This window comes from Amphibalanus amphitrite, unplaced genomic scaffold (genome assembly GCF_019059575.1).
Source record: "Amphibalanus amphitrite isolate SeventyFive unplaced genomic scaffold, NRLGWU_Aamphi_draft 000324F_arrow, whole genome shotgun sequence".
Lineage (NCBI taxonomy): Eukaryota > Metazoa > Arthropoda > Thecostraca > Balanomorpha > Balanidae > Amphibalanus > Amphibalanus amphitrite.
Genome location: NW_024881819.1, coordinates 241,512 through 264,157, shown reverse-complemented (window position 1 = coordinate 264,157; position 22,646 = coordinate 241,512). Strand labels below are relative to the sequence as shown.

General features: G+C 49.9%; 1 protein-coding gene across 2 annotated transcripts in view; it reads right to left on the bottom strand.

Annotated features, from left to right (window-relative positions):
* Positions 1-22,646, bottom strand: part of LOC122388483 (neuron navigator 3-like) — a 326,891-nt gene that overhangs the window by 109,119 nt on the left and 195,126 nt on the right. For both annotated transcript variants that reach the window (XM_043379619.1, XM_043379620.1), the window contains exon 12: positions 2,132-2,249. In XM_043379619.1, coding sequence (XP_043235554.1) covers positions 2,132-2,249 — 118 coding nt within the window. The remainder of the gene's footprint in view (positions 1-2,131; positions 2,250-22,646) is intronic.

The window sequence follows — 22,646 nt, the reverse complement described above, 5'->3', positions numbered from 1 at the left end:
TGGTAGGGGTAGTGGTAGGGGTAGTGGTAGGTGTAGTGGTAGGGGTAGTGGTAGGGGTAGGGGTAGGGGTAGGGGCCGGGTAGTGGTAGGGGTAGTGGTAGTAGTGGTATTCACTGGTATGGGTAGAAGTAGTAGAAGTGTGGTACAGGCCGATCCAATGTGACGTGGTGACCTATACGACCTGACCTCACCGAAGGTGACCTGGCCTGACCCAGTGTGACCAGACCATGACCATGTTGACCTGACTTGACCCCGTATGACCCAAATTTCATCCAACTAAGCCCTCAGAATAGTTATTAAGTTCAACATTTTCCTCTGCACATTTCCGTCCATATCTTTTCCGTCCATATTCCTACAATACTATTTGTAGAATGGAACTCTGTATGAATGTGTGTGTGTGTTTGCACCGTGTCGAGGGGTGCTTTGACGTCGTGCGCAGGTGAAACGGTGCGGTAGAGGGGGCTGAAATTTGCACACAGTGTTGATGACGTCACGCACACGTGCAGTGGCGTGTTTCGAGTCTCGGGGCTCCACCAACAAGTTCCACCAATGTAAAAATGTCATTCTCACACAAAAATCATAATTGGATGAAGGTAGAGAGACAAAGAACGAGCGGACATTTGCTGCAGTGTGGATAAAGTCGCTAGAGGCTTGAGACCATGGGTGCAGAAACGTTTTCAAAATTGGTGTGGGGTTTACAGCCATTCTAAAAAACTAACCCATTTTTGCTGACCCCAAAATCTCATCGGATCTGCATCGATCTCAGGGGGTACTCGGACGAAGGTTGGGGAGGCAAACTGCCCCACTTGCCCTCCCCCCCCCCGTGGCGACGCTAGTGTTGAAAGCCTTCACTGGTTAGAAGAGCTTAGAGGAGGTTTGAGCAGTCACTGGAATAGACCGTATCATGCTCAAGCTCAGGTGGAAACGCCAGTCAGCTTGTTTATCGCCCTGCCAATCAACTCATAGACCCGGGAACAGGGGGGGGGGGTAGCGAGGGCGCTTGCCCCCAACTTGTGAGTCGACAGTCACCAGCAGTTTTTTGGCTATAACTTTTGATAGAGACGTGCTTGATCGGTGAAAACACGTCAGATGTGTTCAGCTCGACGATACGGATCGACCGATATGTAGCATGACCCCTTCCGGCCAGGTCATGACCTTGACCTGAGGTCAAATTTTCAAAATGACCTTTCAAGGTCAACAAATGGTTGATTCGACGCGTCTGGACGAGAGGAGCACGATGCTGCCAAAAGTAATGTCGTGACTCTCTTGAGTAAAAAAAAAATATGGCCGAAAAAAAAACATTTTTTTAAGAAAACGACTATTTTTAGTTTTGCCCTCTGCAGGCTAAACCGCTGACCTGAGGTCAAATCTGACAGCATGTCTCAGAAAGGTCTGAAAAGGGCTATCGAATGCGCTTTTCCGCGGCGCTGTAGCTCCATTAGTTCCTGAGTTAGCCGTTGGCAGTTTCCAAAATTATTGGAATGGACTAAATTTGACCTTTGATGACCTGACCTTTGACCTGACCTTAAAAATGACAGAAGTGTTTTCTTCCTTCTTTTTGACGTTCTTTCGACTGCCGCTTACCGTAGGTATGTCGCTACGTGGCCCAGGAGCCGAGTTAGACGGGGGGCGTGACAACGCCCCCCCCCCCCCCACCACCACCAGCACTCGGCGGAAAGTTCAGGCCGCCAGCACGGTGCGGGTTAATTGTGAAGAAACCGCGAAATAGAAAGTGTAGCATGCTATCTGTATCGTGTATCAACTTGCCCCAAATTTCTTCCATTTACCCCGAATATCTTGCTTTTGTTTTCCGTCTTTCAAACAAAGGTGAAAAATCGTATAGAAATGACAATCTGCTTGTACTTTCCAAACGAATTCAGATATATAGCATGTGACGGACTTTGGCGCAGCTCCGTTGTGTAATTTGGACGGTAAGTTCATAAAACCAAAAAAGTAACGCATCGCCCCACCCTCCCCTACACAGGGACCGTGTGCACTGGGCGGTATACCAGGAGCGTATGTGTGTTGTACGGAGGGGAATAATACAGTGTGCAATAGCCGGGGAGTGTGTGCGGTGCGCCGGGGGGCGGCGGCAGAGTGTGTGGGCTGGGGTCGGCGGGCTGCCACTGACCTGGCTGGTCGCGCTGCCGGCCGGCTCGGTGTGCGAGTAGTACGCCGGCCGATCGGACGCCATGGTGGCCAGGCCGGGCGGTGTTCCCACGCGCCACACGCTCGTCCGGCCGCCGCCGCTGCAAAACAGACACGCATTTGTGACAGACATGCACATTGCACACAGACACAGCCAAGCGCCGCTCGGACAACGGGAGCGCGGTGAGGCCGAGGGAAACGAGCACTGTCAGGTCCAGAAATTTGGAATTGGAGGCTTCAGGACAGGGTAGCACATAAGCAACCCACTTTTTACAGTACCTACTGCCATTTTCACCATGATGATTCTTGCATTGACTGTTGGGCATCAGTGGCGGCGCTCGGTTTCCTCTTCTACTAATCAGCCAGCCTTTTCCACAGGCGGCGGAACGGGGTGGGGGCACCGGCGCACCGTGTTCCCTCTTGATTTTGGCATTTTAACATTAGCCCTATGGGCGTTGCATGGAAAGAATGGGACCAAAAGTCGGCAGTCCTCCCCCCCCCCCCTAATTGAAGGTGTTCCGCCGCTACTGGCCTTTTCACATCTAGCTCTGGCTGTCAGCAAAACTTCCTTGGGGGTTGTCTTTAGGGCGATAAGCCACCGAGCGCGAGTGTGAACCCTACTCGTGCGCTAGTGCTAAAGGGTACCTTCAACTGACTCGTGCAGGGCACCCTACTTGACCCGCGCATGACTCACAGAGCCCCAACCTCCGATCTCCGAAACCACTTGGGGTAATTGTCAAAATTCAACCACGAGGTCACCGATGACGTCACAGGTCAGGTCAACGTAAAAATTATCAACATTTTCGTTTGTTTACCATTATGGCTCTAGCCACCGTCAACAACTCAGATTAGGCTCATTTTTGGTTTGGACACTCGTGAAGATATGCCTTAAAGGCCGCCCCACACCGGACCCCGCATGCGGGTTGCGAGTTTTTGGGTTTTGCGGTTTCTTCAACATCAGTACAATCTAAGCTGAGTGACCCACACTACCATCTAACAAGCGAGTCTGCATGTTTTTAGCATGCGAGCCAACTTGCATCGCATTCCAAAAGTTGATTTTGAGTCAACTTTCGATTTTCCTCGCTGCGAGATCTGCGAGTTCTGCGAGGTTTGCGGGTTTTTCGTTGGAGTCGAAATTTGGTTCGTTGCGCTGGTATTGCGACTATATGTAATTTTCTGAAGGTGTACTGGCTTCATTGCATTCATGAAGTTACCATAAGGGAACGGCCTAATCACTCTATGAATTAGTAGTATGCCCGCAAGCTCAAACAAGCAAACTCGCAACCCGCATGCGAGTTTTTGGGTTTTCGGGTTTCTTCCAAATTAAAGAATACACTCTATGTTGAGTGACACATACCACCATGTAACAAGGGAGTCTCCATGTTCTTAGCATGCGAGCCAGCTTGGATCGCATTCGAAAAGTTGATTTTGAGTCAACTTTCGATTTTCCTCGCTGCGAGGGCTGCGAGTTTTGGTGTGTTTTGTTGAAGTCGAATTTTGGTTCGTTGTGCTGTTATTGCGATAATATGCATTCTACTGAGGGTGTACCGGCTTCACTGCAATCATGTAGTGACCTTAAGAGAATGGTTTAATCACTCCATGAATGAGTATTATACCCGCAAATAAAAAACCCGCAGACTCGCAAACCGCATGCGAGGTCCAGTGTGGGGCGGCCATTAGATACCCGGAGGGTACAGAGCTTGTACTTTGCCTTTTTGTTAACGCTTGGTGATCCTAACCGTCATAAAATTTTATATCATTTATCGGTCATATGACACATGTTTTATGGTCCCTTTCGGCTATATAATTCGAAATCAGTGCCGTCTGTGTCATGGGTGGTGAAAATAGGTAAGGGTGGTGTTTAGCGGCACGATTAGCCTCTTTTGGCTTCCATAGAGATATCAACAAGCCTATACCTCTAAGTTGGTGATATATCTAAAACTTCAAAGGTTATGACGCTTTAAATATGATAATGTGCCTTGCCTAAGCTAATGTTTGAGACGTGTATCTCGGAAACGTGACGTCATATCTTAACAGAAAAGTCTCCTTACTTTTCACACATAGATGAGTAGTTGCACAAATTTCCGCAAAAACCGGAGGAGGTAAGGTTTAAAATGGTCATTTTTTGTCCCACTTGACGTGGAATGCCCCATTTTCATTTTACTGTACAATCCGTCTTAAAAGTACCGCGCAAAGTGACGGTGGATCCATCAAACCTGACCGAGGAACGGCCTGCTAAATTTGAGTCACCGAAGCAATTGACATCCTCGTCCATTCCCCAGGTCAATTGGTTCGGTGACTTTCAAGTTACAGCGGGCCCTTCCTCGGGCTCGGTCAGGCTTGATGGATCCACCGTTACTTTGCGCGGTACTTTTAAGACAGACTGTACAGTGTACAGGAAAGTAAAATGAATGAGACACCTGCGAGCGTTGAGAGTGCATAAATGTGGCGTCAATTTTGAGATACATCGTTTCCTTAAAAAAAAAAACGGCCAAATTACCCCATCCATCCCTTGATCACTTTGAGCCCAATTTTTGCCAGGTGGGATGGTCATTTTAAGATAGAACGGCCGCCGGCCAACACCGCAGTGCGACGACCGCGCCAAAAGCATGCAGACAGCGGCATAACGGTCGGCGCCCGAGCATGCAGAGGGAAGCACAACAACCGGCACAGGAGAGGCAGGCAGGCAGCGGTGTCGGACTGGCTGGCTGCAGTGTTGGGCGCACCTACCGCGCGGCACGGCTGCTGGGCTGCGTGTGGGCACATCAGTGAGCAGCCGACGGCCGAGACTGCCATCGATCGGCTGCCCAGATGGCCAGCTGCCCGGGCTGCGCTTCGATCGATCCCAGAGAGCGCCACCCACCGGCCGCGCAGGACACCGGCCCCAGAGCGCGCCGCACAGCAGTGCTGCCGTCTGTCACCGCAGCGCCGCACAGCAGTGCTACCATGTGTCACAGCAGTGCTACCATGTGTCACCGCAGTGCCACCGTCTGTCACCGCTGCAGGCCGCAGCATTTCGTTCTACCGTCTGTCACCGCAACACCCCACAACGGTTCTACCGTCAGTCACCGCAGCACCCCACAACAGTTCTACCGTCAGTCACCGCGGCACCCCACAACAGTTCTACAGTCAGTCACCGCGGCACCCTACTGTTTCGCTAACGAAAGTTACGTTTGATTAGTTGAGCGTCAAACACTGTGTGCGATTTAGATATTCATTTTGGGCAGTGTTTTAGAGGCGCGATTGCGTCAGCTGGCCGACGCGTGGCTGGTATACTAAAACCTTGGTTGTTTTGTTGAAAAAAGGTGAGCCACGCCCAGGGGGGTGCGCTCCGGGCTTTTAACATTACGAAAAGTGGAGACACCTTCGCTACCGCTGTCAGCATCGTAAGCATTCTAAACAACAACTGCAGTAATCCCACCAATCAGCGTACGACAATACTCGACGCTCATTGGCTGATAAGCCAGTGACGATTTTGGGGGCCAGAGTGCTAGAGGTAACCTATAGCAGCACGGGCCGCTAAGTTTAGGACTTGATTTTGATATTATTTAGGCCAGTCTGATAAAAACTCTGGTCGGTTATGAAAACTGCAATTCATTCTAGTAGTGATCCGACAAGTCTTTTTGCTTTTTTCTAAAACAATTCGTTGAAAAATGAGTTATTAGATGCGTACTCATGTCAAATTTGCCCCGTTACCATGGCAACCTGAGTTTGTTTGGTCCCCAGAGTCGCGGTTACTAAATTCATTGTTGTCCCCAGTTTTTCATCGGGAGCGTTCTACCTGGTTTACATAGCCTTGGCCACGCCCCACGCTGAATGTGTGAAGATAGAGGGTACGGCTGCTATAGTAATTTAAACCCACGGTCAGATGTGGTAATTTCATTTTTGTTGTGTTGGTTGAAAACTGTAGAAGCCGTCAGTCATGATTGCAAGCTGAATACATGGCCAGCGATACATTTAAATTACTATAGCCATTCGGTTTGAAGTTTGAGCAGCCAGTTCAAGCTAAAGTGTGGTTTGTTGAAAGTTCTGACTTGATTTTCATGAAAGGCCGTGTTGTTTTGATTGCCTAGTCAAGCTGGCAATGAGTTGTGTCAAGATAGATGTTGTGAAAAGTGATGCGGCAAAGTTGGCTCGCTGCCAAGACAAGGTGAATGCCTCTCAAAAAGGGCAAGATGTGGAGAAAAGGTTCTAATGTTGATGTTTAATCTAATGGTGTTCTGTCCCTGAAAAAGTATATCTTTGTGGTGTCACATTTTGCTTGTCATTGAAAGTTTGCTCTGGTAAAGCTCAGTTCACGTATGTATTGAAGTCTCTAAAATGGAGAAGGAAAGGCTGAAGTTAAGAACGTTAGCAAAGAGAGCTTTTACTAGGCTAAACAACGACATCACAGAGACTATTGAGCAGGAAGGTGACTTTGAACTCATTACAGAGATGTTTCAAAATCTGAAGGAAGCCTGGGCTAAAGTGCAGGAACAGCATGAACAGTATGTGAGCTTTCAAGACGAGGAGGATGATGACTGGCTTGAAGACGTGTACCAAAAGTTCAGTGAAACTCAGAAGAAGTTTTTCTGTGCTAAGAAAGAAGAAGAAGGGAAGAAGGCAGAGGCAGTGAGGAAGGAACAGAAAAGCAAAATCCAGCTGAGGCCTGTTGATTTACCAAAGTTCAGTGGAAAAGTGAGAGATTACCCTCGCTTCAAAGCTGACTTCTTGAAGTATGTGCTTCCACACACAGATGAAGAAGCAGCCGCATTCACACTGCGCATGTGTCTCTCTGAAGATGCACGGGACAAGGTGTCACTGTTAGATGAAGTGAAGGACATGATGGACAAACTCGATGAGGAATATGGGGATCCATCTGCACTGACCGATCTGGTGATGAATGAAATCAAGAGGTTTGACATGAAAGGAAGCAGGAAGCTGATTGATTTCATCGATGTTGTTGAGAAGGCGTACTTTGATCTCAAGAATCTCAACATGGAGAAAGAGATATCAAACACGACCATTGTCAGCATCATTGAGATGAAGCTGCCAGAAGATGTGAGAAGAAAATGGGCTGAACGAGTGAACATGGATGACAGTCCTGTCGACAAATCTGACAAATTCCCTCACTTGTTAAAGTACCTGTTAGAAGTCAGAAGAACAATGAAGTATCTGTCTGCAGACCTGAGGGATCCTGTCCCAGCTGCCAGGAAAGGTCAGGTTCACAACGTGATGTCCAACAATGTGACGGCAAAACCAAGAGCGACAAAACAAATGTGTTGGTTACATAACAGCAGCACTCACTCCATTGAGGAATGCAAGGTGTTTTTGAACATGAACATGGAGAGAAAACAGCAGGTGGTGACAGAAAATGGAGTGTGCCGAAGCTGCTTGAAACGTGGCCACAGGCAGCAGGAATGCAGAATCAGGAAGAGGTGTGAGGTCAGGAACTGTGCAGGAAACCACCACTCTCTTCTGCACCTGGAGAAGAAAGCCACAGGAGCTGCCTCAACTGTGATGGTGGCTACAGATGCAAGTGAGGACATTTGTTTACTACAGATCATGGAAGTAGAAAGTGTCCAGAGGACAAAGCTGAGTGTTCTATGGGATGGGGGAGCCACTATCAGCCTCATCCGGAATGAGCTTGCTGAAGAGCTCGGACTGGTTGGGACGCCCTGTCAGCTCTCTGTTATGGGTGTCGGCTGCGTCCGGAAAGCGTTACCGCTGGCGTCTCGTTGGTTTCCCCAGATTCTCACGAAAATTTCCCTATTTTGAAAATCATTTCCCTAGATGCGGCTATTTTCCTGGAATTTGACGTACTTTCGTCATTTTAACCATTCGTGTTATAGTCGCTGCGTCGTAAACAGCAATTAACCCGCGCCCGGCTGGGGGTCCTGGATTTCCACGCCCTGCTGGGGGGGGGGGGTGTTTGAACACCCCCCCCCTTGTAACTCGGCTCCTGGGCCACGTAGCGATACGCGGAAGGCGGCGTTCGAAAGAGCGTAAAAAATAATGACGAAATCACTTCGGCAATTTTTTGGTCAGGTCAAAGGTCAGGTCACCAGAGGTTATTGAAGGCAAAATTTCGGCGATTTCCAGGTCGAATGTCGAAAATTTCCAAGAAGCCAACGCATAACTCGGGAACCAATAGCGCTACAGCGCCGCAGAAAAGTGCATTCGATAGCCCTATTAACGCCCTTTCTGAGTAATTCTCTCAGTTTTGACCTAACGTCAACGGTTTTGCCTGCAGGGGGCGAAAACTACAAAAATAGCCGATTTTTTTCTGAAGCAGTTTTTCTGCAATAACTTTTGACCAAAGCCTTGTACGAGCTTACTGTCACCGGCATCGTGTTCCTCTCGTCAAGACGCATCGAATTAACTATAACTTGACCTTGAAAGGTCAACTTGAAAATTTGACCTCAGGTCAAGGTCATGACCTGACCGGAAAGGGTCATGTTGCATATCAGTCGATCCGTATCGTCGAGCTGAACACATATAAGGCGTTTTCATCGTTCTAGCATGCCTCTTTCAAAAGTTATTTGCGAAAAACTGTTAGATACCATTCGTGACCTAAGATGACCTCAGGGCACAAACAAGGGTCACGGACACCATTTTCATGTTCAGTGTGTCTAAACCACTTGTAATTCGGTGTTTGGGAGTGTTTATAATGTCTTTCGTCCAAAAGAGGCGCATTTCAATTTTCTCCCATTGACTTATAATTGGGGAGGTCGCAAAATTGACCTGACCTTAGGTCATCGATATCAAAATTCTGAGATATACATTTTGTACATGCTATTGCTCTTAGCAATCGCTGAAAGTTTCAAAGCGATCGGTCAATCGGTGTAGCTATGACAGACATTGAAACTTTTTATGAGGTGAGGTCACTTCAAATGACCTGGTGACCTGACCTTGAATGACCTTGGTCTGAAAGTTTCACAACATGTGTAGAATTGATGTATGATAAGGTGTACCAAAAACGGCGGCGCGGAGCGCCGCCGTTTTTTAGATTTTCGCGAAAAACCAAGGGGGGGGGGGGTGTTCAAACACCCCCCCCCCCCCAGCAGGGCGCGGGTTAACTACATTCTGTCATTGATTCTGTTACCACGGAATATATAGTCTACGACAGACTATATATTCTGGGGGCGTGATTTCAGGGGTATTTAGGGGTAGGGGTAGGGGTAGGGGTAGGGTAGTGTAGGGGTAGGGTAGGGTGGGGTAGGGTAGGGTAGGGTAGGGTAGGGTAGGGTAGGGTAGGGTAGGGTAGGGTAGGGTAGTGTTAGGGTAGGCATAGGTGTAGGAACGTTTTCGAAAGTGGGGGGGGGGGGCAGGCTCCCAGAGGCACAAAACCTCACCTACCCCCAAAATCCAGACAGACTATATATGTCGTAGACTATATATTCCGTGCTGTTACGTTAACGTAAGAGATTGTAATGACATTGCTGGCATATAGCAAATTACTCTAGGTATGTGGTATAATATAAGTGCGTGGTATATCGCAAATTGTGGTGTGTTGCGGGACGCGGGAAACTATACCGTATAGATAGTGCCGGTAGTGCTGGCGATAAGAGACGAGTCGATGCATTATTTCGCATGCCGTCAGTTTGACCGTAAAAAAAGTGAAATGCGCTAGAAATTGTAAAAATCGCGCCAAAACAAAAACTTTGATGTAAAAAATTAGCCGCACCCGATATGGTACAATACTAAGCATGGAAGCAGTTTGTTTTGAAATAATAGCAAGAATCATATATGCATGCATAATTATTATGTAATTCTCCCTATGTATTTCAAACGAGAGTATCAAGCCTGAATTTTGTGAAAAATGTTCTCATATTTATTTCATATGACATGCGGAAGAATAATTCATGACAACAATGATTTTCGATTGTTGAAAAACAACAATTTTTCGGGTTTGTGGCATTTCCCTAGATTTCGTGGCAAATCCATATATCTCTAGATCTTCGCTGATTTCCATAGAAAAGGGAAATTTCCCTAGCAGCGGTAACCCTGCCGGAAAGTGATTCCCTCTAAGAAGTACAGCCTTCCTCTGGTGGACACACAGGGAGAAGTGGTTGAGCTTGTGGTGTATGGGATTGAAAAAAATATCTGGTGCCATAGACCCAGTGGACGTGAGCAGGATCAAGGAGCTGTCTGATCTTCACATCAGGAGACCGACTGGAGAAGTGGATGTGCTGATCGGATATGAATATGCTGGATATCATCCAACAGTTCAGGATTCAGTGGGACATCTGCTGGTGCTGGAAAGCAGGTTCGGAAGGTGCCTCGGAGGATCTCATCCGAAGCTGAGAGATCTAACAAGAAGAGTGCACCCGCAGGGTCAAATTCTGCACATACGAGCAGATGAGATAACCTTGCAGGACTTCTTCAGCACTGAGTCCCTGGGAGTGCAGTGTTCACCAAGGTGTGGAGGATGCCGCTGTGGACGTTGCCCGCCTGGAGGAAAGGACTACAATCTCAAAGAAGAGCGCGAGCTGAAACTCATCGAAGAGGGCCTGAGCTACGATCCAGGACAGAAATGCTGGGTAGCCAAATACCCCTGGATCAAGGATCCAAAGCAGTTGCCAGACAACAGGATGACGGCAGAAGCCATCATGAAGTCAACTGAAAAGCGACTGAAGAGGAAGCCAAAGCATGCGAACGTGTATCAAGCTCAGATCGAAGACATGGTACAGAGAGGAGCTGCGAGAAAGTTGACTGAAGAAGAGCTGAGAAGCTACAACGGTCCAGTCCACTACGTCAGCCATCATGAGGTCATCAAACCTGACTCCAAGTCGACGCCATGTCGCATTGTCTTCAACGCCTCAGCAAACTACAAGGGTCATGTTCTTAATGACTACTGGGCGAAGGGGCCCTCTAATGCGCGACGCGTTCGGCTTGGTGGCGGCGACCGGCGATTTAGTTTGTTTGAATCCATTTTAAGTTCTTGTATATGTGTGTATGTGTTTATTTGCTTGTATGTTCTTTAACAGAGCTGGTGCCTCGAATTAAGCACTTTCGAGTGCTTTTGCACCAGTTCTTACTTATCTTGATTTTGTGTATTCTTTTGTTTCTTAATAAACGTGATGATGATGATGATCTCGGATCTCCTGAACAGCCTTCTGGGAGTACTGCTCCGGTTTAGAGAGATACGTCGGAGTGACAGGGGACGTTAAGAAGATGTACCACTCGGTAAGCATCTCGATCCTTGATCAACATATGCACAGGTTCCTGTGGAGAGATCTGGAAGAGCGTCGCAGCCCTGACACCTATGTGATGACGGCAGTCTCGTTCGGCGACAAGCCAGCTGGAACGATCGCCACACTGGCGTTACGGAAGACTGCTGTGATGGGTCAGGATGAGTTCCCTGAGGCTGCGAAAGCCATCATCCGAAACACGTACATGGACGACGTACTCGTCAGCGTCGACTCAAGGAAAGAAGCTGTCAAGTTCACAGAAGAAGTTGAAGAGCTGCTGGACGCAGGAGGGTTCAAGATGAAGAACTGGATCGTCACAGAGAATCCGAATCAAGAAGACAGAGACGGCGCAAGCGAAGACGTCCAGAGGAAAAGACGAGACCGTCAGCAAGAAGAGCTGAGTGCAGACGCTAAGGCGGCGAAGTGTGCAAACGAAGAGCTTGAGAGGACAAACGAATCTGAAGCGAAGAGAAGTCAAGCCAAACAGGAAGAAACCCCAAAGAGTGGTCCGCCGAGAAGCGAAGAGGGCACTCATGTGAAAGGGGATGAAGAAGAGAAGGGGCCAAGTGAGAAAGGCCGCAGAAGAGAAGATGCATCGAACCGAGGAAGTCCTGAAAAGGAGTCTGGGGAAGGGAAGTTCTTGAATTCAGATACTCAGGAACAAAAGGTCCTCGGAGTAAGATGGGACAAGGAACAAGACTGCTTTTGGTTCAAGGTTGGGCTGAACTTCTCGCCTAAGAGCAGAGGTGTTAAGATAGGTCCTCCCTTATCTCTGTTTCAGCTGCCTCAAGGTGTACCTAGCGTGTTGACGAAGAGGATGGTGCTCGGGCAGGTGAACAGCGTCTATGATCCGCTAGGACTGGCTTCACCGTTCCTGATCAAGATGAAGGTTCAGTTGATAAATCTGTGGAGTGAAGCGAAGCATCTGGACTGGGACGACCCTCTCAGCGACAGCATGCGAGACGAATGGGTGAACCTGTTCCGCGAGCTGTATGAGATGGAGAAGATCACCTTCCCAAGATCAGTGAAACCTGAAGGTGCTGTCGGAAATCCGTCTCTGATCATGTTCAGTGACAGATCCAACGATGCCTACGGTACCTGTGCCTACGCGCGTTAGGCACTCACGGACGACGCCTTTGCCTGCAGGCTGATCTGTGCCAAGAGTAGAGTGACACCTTTGAAGCGTCAGACAATCGTTCGGATCGAGCTGTGTGGAGCTGTGCTAGCTTCCAGGCTCGCCAAGTTCCTGCAGCAAGAGATGGAAGTCACATTTGAAACTGTGATGTTCCTGGTGGACTCAGAAATAGTGAGATCAATGATTCAAAAGGAATCGTATGGCTTCAACACCTTCACAGCGGTCAGGGTCGGAGAGATCCAAGAAAACACCGACCCCTCTAAATGGTTCTGGGTTGAAGGAAAGCAAAATGCTGCAGACTGCATCACGAGGGGAAGCAAGCCGAGTCAGTTCGGCCAACACAGCGTCTGGCAAGAAGGGCCGAAGTTTCTCCAGACACCGATACCGGAGTGGCCGGTGAAGCAGACGTCAGTCCAAGATCTGCCTGAGAGGAACGAAGTGATCCTGACCCTCGTGTGTGAGCGCCGAGACAGCCTGGCACAGCGAATCGACATCACTCGACATTCGAAGTACTCGAAACTCCTCAGAGTAACAGCAAGAGTGTTGAACATGTATAGCAAGGAACCAACTATCACGTTCAGAAACGCTGCACGAGTACCAGACTGTGCTGCGCTGGAAGCCGCCGAAGTCTTCTGGGTCAAAGAAGCGCAGACGACCATCATGGACGGCTTCAAGAACGGCAAGTTCAGACGCCTCCGCCCTCGGATGCGTGAAGACGGGATCGTGACAGTAGGCGGTCGCATGCATCAGGAGGAACCCACCTACAATCAACAGGAGCTGCCTCTACTTCCTGCCAGCCACCGCCTGTCCCTGATGTATGTACAGCATGTCCATAACCAAGGTCACCTGGGAGTCTCAGCAACGGCAAGTAAAGTACGAGAACGATTCTGGATCGTGAGCTTGACGCGGCTCACAAAGTCTGTGCGCTACAAATGCGTCACATGCAAGAAACTCGACAAGCGAACGGAAGAGCAGATGATGGGATCGTTACCAGCTGAGATACTGAAACCTCTATGAGATAGGCAAGTCCTCGTCAAAGGAATTTTATTGTAGGGGGGGGGGCAAGAAACTAGGAGCTAAGCCTAGGGAACCCCCAAATCCTGTTTTCTCACTGGATTTAGGACACTTATTTTGACAAAAATTTTGTGAAAAGTTAATTTTGTGAAAAGCTCACGTTTTGACTGGGGGGGGGGGCAATGTTGGTCACTGGTGGTGGGCAATCCGCTCGACTGTCGACTGGGACTGGGGAAGCGACCCCCCCCCCCCAGTTAACATGTTAAACTAGGCCCTGGATATAGGTATACATTTAATAAGTCCGTACAAAAGAACGATGAAGTCTGAAGATGCTATGATGTATTGCAGTTTGAGAAATCCAATCTACCGAGGTCATCAGGGCGTATCACTGTGTTTGGGAAACAATTAGGGACTGACAAAGATGCATCAGACACACACAAACACCAGGCAGCCTTATTGCCAGCCTCAGCCTGACACCTCGCGGCTGTCAAATCAACTATTGCTATACGACTGCCCGCTAGGCCGCCCATTGCTGTTCAACTGCCCATGCTATGATGAATGAAAATGACATCAGACATTGTTTTCAAAAGCATGGAAGCAAGGCTTAAATGACATTCTTTGATGGCGATTAAGGGAACATTATATGGTTTGCACTGTGAAATTCTAATGCGATGTGAGAGTGAAAATTTAGAGTGAATCATGAAGAGTGTCAACAAGCCAGGACAAAGCAGCCAAGGCAAGATTTTGTTTCCCAATCAGCTGGTTTTGTTTATAACATTTATCTGATAAATACCATACCATGGCTAGCAGTGGCGCGGGAAGTACTTTCAGGCTGGGAGGGGGGGGGGGGGGGGGCACAACTGACCCTCTCTGGAGTCTGGTGTAATCCATAATAGAGATCAACCTAGGGCACCTACCCCCAAATTTAGTTTTCTCATCAGTTTTAGCCTTTAGGTCACTTATTTTTCACAACTTGGCCTTTTCATCGAAAACAACAAAACAAAAATATTTGCAAAAAAGTGAGGTATTCCGTCTCAGCTTGGTCAAAGGACTTCATTTTTTGGAACCTCGAATAAAGGCTTAAACCTGTTGCATGAGCTGTCTAGCCAGAAAAAGAGGGAGATTTTTCACTTAAATGTTTTAGACTATTCCCTAATTTAGGGAGGGGTTGTCACACAAAGGTTTTCCAACCAAGGAGAGCTGCTGTAGGTTGGTAGGTTGTAGGTTGGTAGATTGCTAGTTTGTAGGTTGTAAGTTTGTAGGTTGTAGGATAAATTAGATCAGGCTAGGTTTGTTTTGTTTTGGGCAGAAAGAGCATCTACGGGTTGTCGGGTATAGCTCCTCCTCTTGGTTGAACAACCTTTGTCTGCACTAGTACCTACCTAATACTTAATAAGTTTAACTTAGGCAATTAGCTAATGTCAAATGACCTTAAGGCCAATTAAGGTTGGATTAGGTTTTGCTATTTCTGCTTGTAGCACTGGCACAACTTCTTTATTCAATTTTGGACTTAAGGTGCAAAAAAGGGCTTCAACCCAAGCCTGCGGCTAGCCACCTTTCACTTCTGCACCCTCTAAAAACTGGAATTGACAAAACAAAAACATGAAAGGAAAGAATACATACTTCTTAGCTTTCAAAGTGACACCTCACATCACAACTTACCATACTTTTTTACACAAAACAGGTATAACTTAGGCCTGATCACACATGGGACGTAAGGCTAAGCGACATTGATAGGCTTTTGTTATTTTTGCATGTAATGTACCTGTTTTTTAAAGCAAATATTCAAACTAATATTTTCCAGATTGATATACTATTTGTCACAAAATGGTATGAAATGTATCAATTTTGAGCCTGGCGTTAAAAAATTACATTTTCATCAAACCCGTGAACAATAAATTGATTGACCTGACAGCATAAATTTTACTCATTTCTCTTTTGCTAAGCAACACAAGCATAAGTCCAATTGGCAGATCTGGTGGAAGAACTAAACACTATTGTGGCTGAATTTTTGATAATTTGTGATTTTGTTGTAAGTTGAAAATGGCCACCAGCCCACCAATATTTTCCAAAAAACCTATTGCAACACCCCAATTGATGATCAAGCACACAAAGCAACAAAATGGGCGGTGTTATAACTTGAACTGTTTTGTTTTAATCTTTCAACCAATGGTCTTCCAAATACCAACCTGGGAGTTCCGCGCTCGCCTTCCGTCGATCGCCCCCAACAGGTTCTTCTCCTGCACGATACGCAGGAGCGCTCGCTCCTCATCCTCCGTCCAATGCTTCATGGCTGGCGACGGCTCCAAGGAATCGAACAAAATGTTTACAAAAACTGATCTAATTGAGCACAAAAGACAATATCCCTGATCAACGCCCTCAAACTTGAACTGGCACAAAGTCAAACCAAGGCCGCCAGCCCAAACACAGCTGTTTTGAAAATAGGCGCGACATGGGGCGCCAAAAGCTAATTATATTGTTATTTTACTTTTCATTCAACGTAAATATGACTTATGAGTTATTTTTGAAAATTATAAACAAAATAATCATTGCTGAGTCATCCTAATGCATATTTTCAAAAAATACGCTAAAAAAGACGTTCTAAACGGATATTTCCCATTAATTCATCGGATATTTCCGTTCCGCGTAATCGTCATTTTTGCGCGCGCTAACCAGTTTACATGAGTCGAAACTTGCGCACTTTTCGCTAAACGGAAATATCCGTTCTAAACGTCATTTTCGCTGACTCATGTAAACGGGGTAACTGAAACCGGCGCCTGCTTGGACCTATACATCGCTCGACTACTTCGGTCCATTCTGGATCCGCGGTGAAGTAAACAAGCGCTCACGCGGAAAAGGCTACGGAGTCATCTTCAACTGCTTGCTGACAAGGGCGGTACATCTTGATTTGGCAGCAGACTACTCGACGGTAGGATTCATGCAAATGTTCAGTCGTTTCACATCGCTGCGTGGATACCCTTCCGTCATGTACTCGGATCCCGGGTCGCAGCTGACAGCATCCAGCAAGGAACTTCGCGCTGTCACACAAGGGATCGACCGAGACACGCTTCAGGCTCAGGGATCGAATCACGGTCTGACATGGAAGTTCAGCGCTCCGGATGCCCCATGGCAAAACGGCTGCTCAGAGGCTCTGATCAAATCGGTGAAGCGAGCACTTCAGAGTGTCATCGGAGAGCAGGTGTTAACGTTCCCGGAGCTCCAGACCGTGCTCTGCGAGGTAGCGAACCTCCCGAACGAGCGGCCAGTAGGACGACATCCGAAAGACATCGAGGACGGTATTTACCTCTGTCCGAACGATCTCCTGCTCGGGCGAGCCAGCGGCAGAGCGCCCTCCGGGCCCTGGTGTACTTCAGCTACATCGGCTTAGCGACTGGTCTTCGTCTGGAGACTGGTGGACGACTTCTAGAGAAAGTGGACGAGGGACTACTTCCCGTCCCTGCTGGTGTGTCCTAAGTGGCACACTGAGCGTCGTAATGTGTGTATAGGTGACATTGTTATGTTACAGAGTTCGAACGTACTGCGCGGCACCTGGCGTCTGGGTCGTGTGACTGCGGTGTTCCCCGGCCGAGACGGCCGGATAAGGACGGTGAGCGTGCGGTGCGGCTCCAGTGATGGCAGCGGAGCATTGCGCTCTGCCGGATGTGTGGAGCTGACTCGTCCAGTCCGGAAGCTCGTCGTACTGCTTCCGGTGGAAGAGAGCTGTGCTGCTAACTGAGTGTAACAGCGAACTGGTATGTAGAGAACCAGCGGGCGGCGGAGTGTCTCGCTAACGAAAGTTACGTTTGATTAGTTGAGCGTCAAACACTGTGTGCGATTTAGATATTCATTTTGGGCAGTGTTTTAGAGGCGCGATTGCGTCAGCTGGCCGACGCGTGGCAGGTATACTAAAACCTTGGTTGTTTTGTTGAAAAAAGGTGAGCCACGCCCCACGCTGAATGTGTGAAGATATAGTAATTTAATATAGCAGGAGGAATTTAATACCGGCTGCTATAGTAATTTAAACCCACGGTCAGATGTGGTAATTTCATTTTTGTTGTGTTGGTTGAAAACTGTAGAAGCCGTCAGTCATGATTGCAAGCTGAATACATGGCCAGCGATACACCCACAACAGTTCTACCGTTTGTCACCGCGGCACCCCACAACAGTTCTAACGTCAGTCACCGCGGCACCCCACAACAGTTCTACCGTCAGTCACCGCAGCACCCCACAACAGTTCTACCGTCAGTCACCGCGGCACCCCACAACAGTTCTACCGTCAGTCACCGCGGCACCCACAACAGTTCTACCGTCAGTCACCGCGGCACCCCACAACAGTTCTACCGTCAGTCACCGCGGCACCCCACAACAGTTCTACCGTCTGTCACCGCAGCACCCCACAACAGTTCTACCGTCAGTCACCGCGGCACCCCACAACAGTTCTAACGTCAGTCACCGCGGCACCCCACAACAGTTCTACCGTCAGTCACCGCGGCACCCCACAACAGTTCTACCGTCAGTCACCGCGGCACCCCACAACAGTTCTACCGTCTGTCACCGCAGCACCCCACAACAGTTCTACCGTCAGTCACCGCAGCACCCCACAACAGTTCTACCGTCAGTCACCGCGGCACCCCACAACAGTTCTACCGTCAGTCACCGCGGCACCCCACAACAGTTCTACCGTCTGTCACCGCAGCACCCCACAACAGTTCTACCGTCAGTCACCGCGGCACCCCACAACAGTTCTACCGTCAGTCACCGCGGCACCCCACAACAGTTCTACCGTCTGTCACCGCGGCACCCCACAACAGTTCTACCGTCAGTCACCGCGGCACCCCACAACAGTTCTACCGTCAGTCACCGCAGCACCCCACAACACTTCTACCGTCAGTCACCGCGGCACCCCACAACAGTTCTACCGTCAGTCACCGCGGCACCCACAACAGTTCTACCGTCAGTCACCGCGGCACCCCACAACAGTTCTACCGTCAGTCACCGCGGCACCCCACAACAGTTCTACCGTCTGTCACCGCAGCACCCCACAACAGTTCTACCGTCAGTCACCGCGGCACCCCACAACAGTTCTACCGTCAGTCACCGCGGCATCCCTCAACAGTTCTACCGTCAGTCACCGCGGCACCCCACAACAGTTCTACCGTCAGTCACCGCGGCACCCCACAACAGTTCTAACGTCAGTCACCGCGGCACCCCACAACAGTTCTACCGTCAGTCACCGCGGCACCCCACAACAGTTCTACCGTCAGTCACCGCGGCACCCCACAACAGTTCTACCGTCTGTCACCGCAGCACCCCACAACAGTTCTACCGTCAGTCACCGCGGCACCCCACAACAGTTCTACCGTCAGTCACCGCGGCACCCCACAACAGTTCTACCGTCAGTCACCGCGGCACCCCACAACAGTTCTACCGTCAGTCACCGCGGCACCCCACAACAGTTCTACCGTCTGTCACCGCAGCACCCCACAACAGTTCTACCGTCAGTCACCGCAGCACCCCACAACAGTTCTACCGTCAGTCACCGCGGCACCCCACAACAGTTCTACCGTCAGTCACCGCGGCACCCCACAACAGTTCTACCGTCTGTCACCGCAGCACCCCACAACAGTTCTACCGTCAGTCACCGCGGCACCCCACAACAGTTCTACCGTCAGTCACCGCGGCACCCCACAACAGTTCTACCGTCAGTCACCGCGGCACCCCACAACAGTTCTACCGGCAGTCACCACGGCACCCCACAACAGTTCTACCGTCAGTCACCGCGGCACCCCACAACAGTTCTACCGTCAGTCACCGCGGCACCACACAGCAGTTCTACCGTCAGTCACCGCGGCACCCCACACCAGTTCTACCGTCAGTCACCGCAGCACCCCACAACACTTCTACCGTCAGTCACCGCGGCACCCCACAACAGTTCTACCGTCAGTCAACGCGGCACCCCACAACACTTCTACCGTCAGTCACCGCGGCACCCCACAACAGTTCTACCGTCAGTCACCGCGGCACCCCACAACAGTTCTACCGTCAGTCACCGCGGCACCCCACAACAGTTCTACCGTCTGTCACCGCGGCACCCCACAACAGTTCTACCGTCAGTCACCGCGGCACCCCACAACAGTTCTACCGTCTGTCACCGAGGCACCCCACAACAGTTCTACCGTCAGTCACCGAGGCACCCCACAACAGTTCTACCGTCAGTCACCGCGGCACCCCACAACAGTTCTACCGTCAGTCACCGCGGCACCCCACAACAGTTCTACCGGCAGTCACCACGGCACCCCACAACAGTTCTACCGTCAGTCACCGCGGCACCCCACAACAGTTCTACCGTCAGTCACCGCGGCACCACACAGCAGTTCTACCGTCAGTCAACGCGGCACCCCACAACAGTTCTACCGTCAGTCACCGCGGCACCCCACAACAGTTCTACCGTCAGTCACCGCGGCACCCCACAACAGTTCTACCGTCAGTCACCGCGGCACCCCACAACAGTTCTACCGTCAGTCACCGCGGCACCCCACAACAGTTTCACCGTCTGTCACCGCAGCACCCCACAACAGTTCTACCGTCAGTCACCGCGGCACCCCACAACAGTTCTACCGTCTGTCACCGCAGCACCCCACAACAGTTCTACCGTCAGTCACCGCGGCACCCCACAACAGTTCTACCGTCAGTCACCGCGGCACCCCACAACAGTTCTACCGTCAGTCACCGCGGCACCCCACAACAGTTCTACCGTCAGTCACCGCGGCACCCCACAACAGTTCTACCGTCTGTCACCGCAGCACCCCACAACAGTTCTACCGTCAGTCACCGCGGCACCCCACAACAGTTCTACCGTCAGTCACCGCGGCACCCCACAACAGTTCTACCGTCAGTCACCGCGGCACCCCACAACAGTTCTACCGTCAGTCACCGCGGCACCCCACAACAGTTCTACCGTCAGTCACCGCGGCACCCCACAACAGTTCTACCGTCTGTCACCGCAGCACCCCACAACAGTTCTACCGTCAGTCACCGCGGCACCCCACAACAGTTCTACCGTCAGTCACCGCGGCACCCCACAACAGTTCTACCGTCAGTCACCGCGGCACCCCACAACAGTTCTACCGTCAGTCACCGCGGCACCCCACAACAGTTCTACCGTCAGTCACCGCGGCACCCCACAACAGTTCTACCGTCAGTCACCGCGGCACCCCACAACAGTTCTACCGTCTGTCACCGCAGCACCCCACAACAGTTCTACCGTCAGTCACCGCGGCACCCCACAACAGTTCTACCGTCAGTCACCGCGGCACCCCACAACAGTTCTACCGTCAGTCACCGCGGCACCCCACAACAGTTCTATCGTCAGTCACCGCGGCACCCCACAACAGTTCTACCGTCAGTCACCGCGGCACCCCACAACAGTTCTACCGTCTGTCACCGCGGCACCCCACAACAGTTCTACCGTCAGTCACCGCGGCACCCCACAACAGTTCTACCGTCAGTCACCGCGGCACCCCACAACAGTTCTACCGTCAGTCACCGCGGCACCCCACAACAGTTCTACCGTCAGTCACCGCGGCACCCCACAACAGTTCTACCGTCAGTCACCGCGGCACCCCACAACAGTTCTACCGTCTGTCACCGCAGCACCCCACAACAGTTCTACCGTCAGTCACCGCGGCACCCCACAACAGTTCTACCGTCAGTCACCGCGGCACCCCACAACAGTTCTACCGTCTGTCACCGCAGCACCCCACAACAGTTCTACCGTCAGTCACCGCGGCACCCCACAACAGTTCTACCGTCAGTCACCGCGGCACCCCACAACAGTTCTACCGTCTGTCACCGCGGCGGGCGGCAGCAGTGCTGCGTCAGACTCGACCACGCCCCCGCGGCGGCGCCTCTGCCGAGCTGCCGCTGCACTGTAGGCGATCCATGCATTCTGGCGCTTCAGGGGCCCGAAAACAATGATGGCAAATATGAATAAATACTGGCGTATTTTATAGCTAAATATCCCAGCATCTGAAATGTGACACTCTTTTTTACACCAAACCACACACTTTAAAACCACAAACGTCCAAACACCAACTTGTTGGAGAAGCTGAGCTACGGTGCCTGGTCGTGATTTGAACTTAGTTACAATGAGGGCTGTAAATCAAGACAAAAGTTAATTATCTTGAAAACCGTAATTTTATTTGAAGCCACATTCCTTGTAAGCAGTATGCATCACACAAATTTAACTTTTGAAACTTATCTATATTTTTAATAATTTTTCGCAGCACACCTTTCAACTGCATCAGTTCAATACTGATAATCATGTTTGGCAATGCGCATCTTTTACCATCCAGGAGATTCGGTAACAAAAATACCATTACATAGTAGCCTGGTGTTTGGTCTCAATATCCTGCAAAAATCGGCTGCCACTTTTTGCGATTCACGGAGTTATGGAGTTTTGCTCAACCCTTACCGTATAAGGTGGGGGCAGGGCCGAGGGGAGAGCGAAGTACCGCCGCCCAACCGAAGATTCTGTTCGCGACAGCTCCGAACTCACCAGCGATAGAAAGCTGAAACTTGGCCTGACCTTTGATTCAAGTCGAATCTTGTGACACCAACTACATTTTTAGGTCAGGTCAGTTCACGGACCAATGACGTCATAAGTGAACCTCTGCACGATCCTCAGATGTCGCAATTTCGCAAAGCCCTCAATGCCAGAGCAGCTTTCACATGGAGATGAAACTTACAGAACCTAGTATCCTCCAGAGGATTCACAGTTTGTATGTCTCGGATTTTCCCTAAAGGTCACATGAGGTCAGGTCGATCACATGACCTCACCATTGTGAGTCAATGTTGTAAAATGAACACTGCTATTTTGGTGCCGGGAACGATATCAAACTAGTTCAAGCTTTACTTTCGCAAGGTCCTATTCTTTACTTTTGCATTGTTGAACTTGCGTGACGTCATTTATGACGTCACTATGATCTGGTCATTATAGTTTTTGGTCCATAACTCCCCAACAAATTGAGCTAGCGATTCAGGCAAGCCATTAATGAACTCAGGAAGACCTGCCGAATCGAATGGTATGCAATTTGACCTCCTTCGACCATTTTCGTGACCTGGGAACTCTGACCTAAAAACTTACAATCGGGTAGGTAGAAATGGCTTCCGTTCGG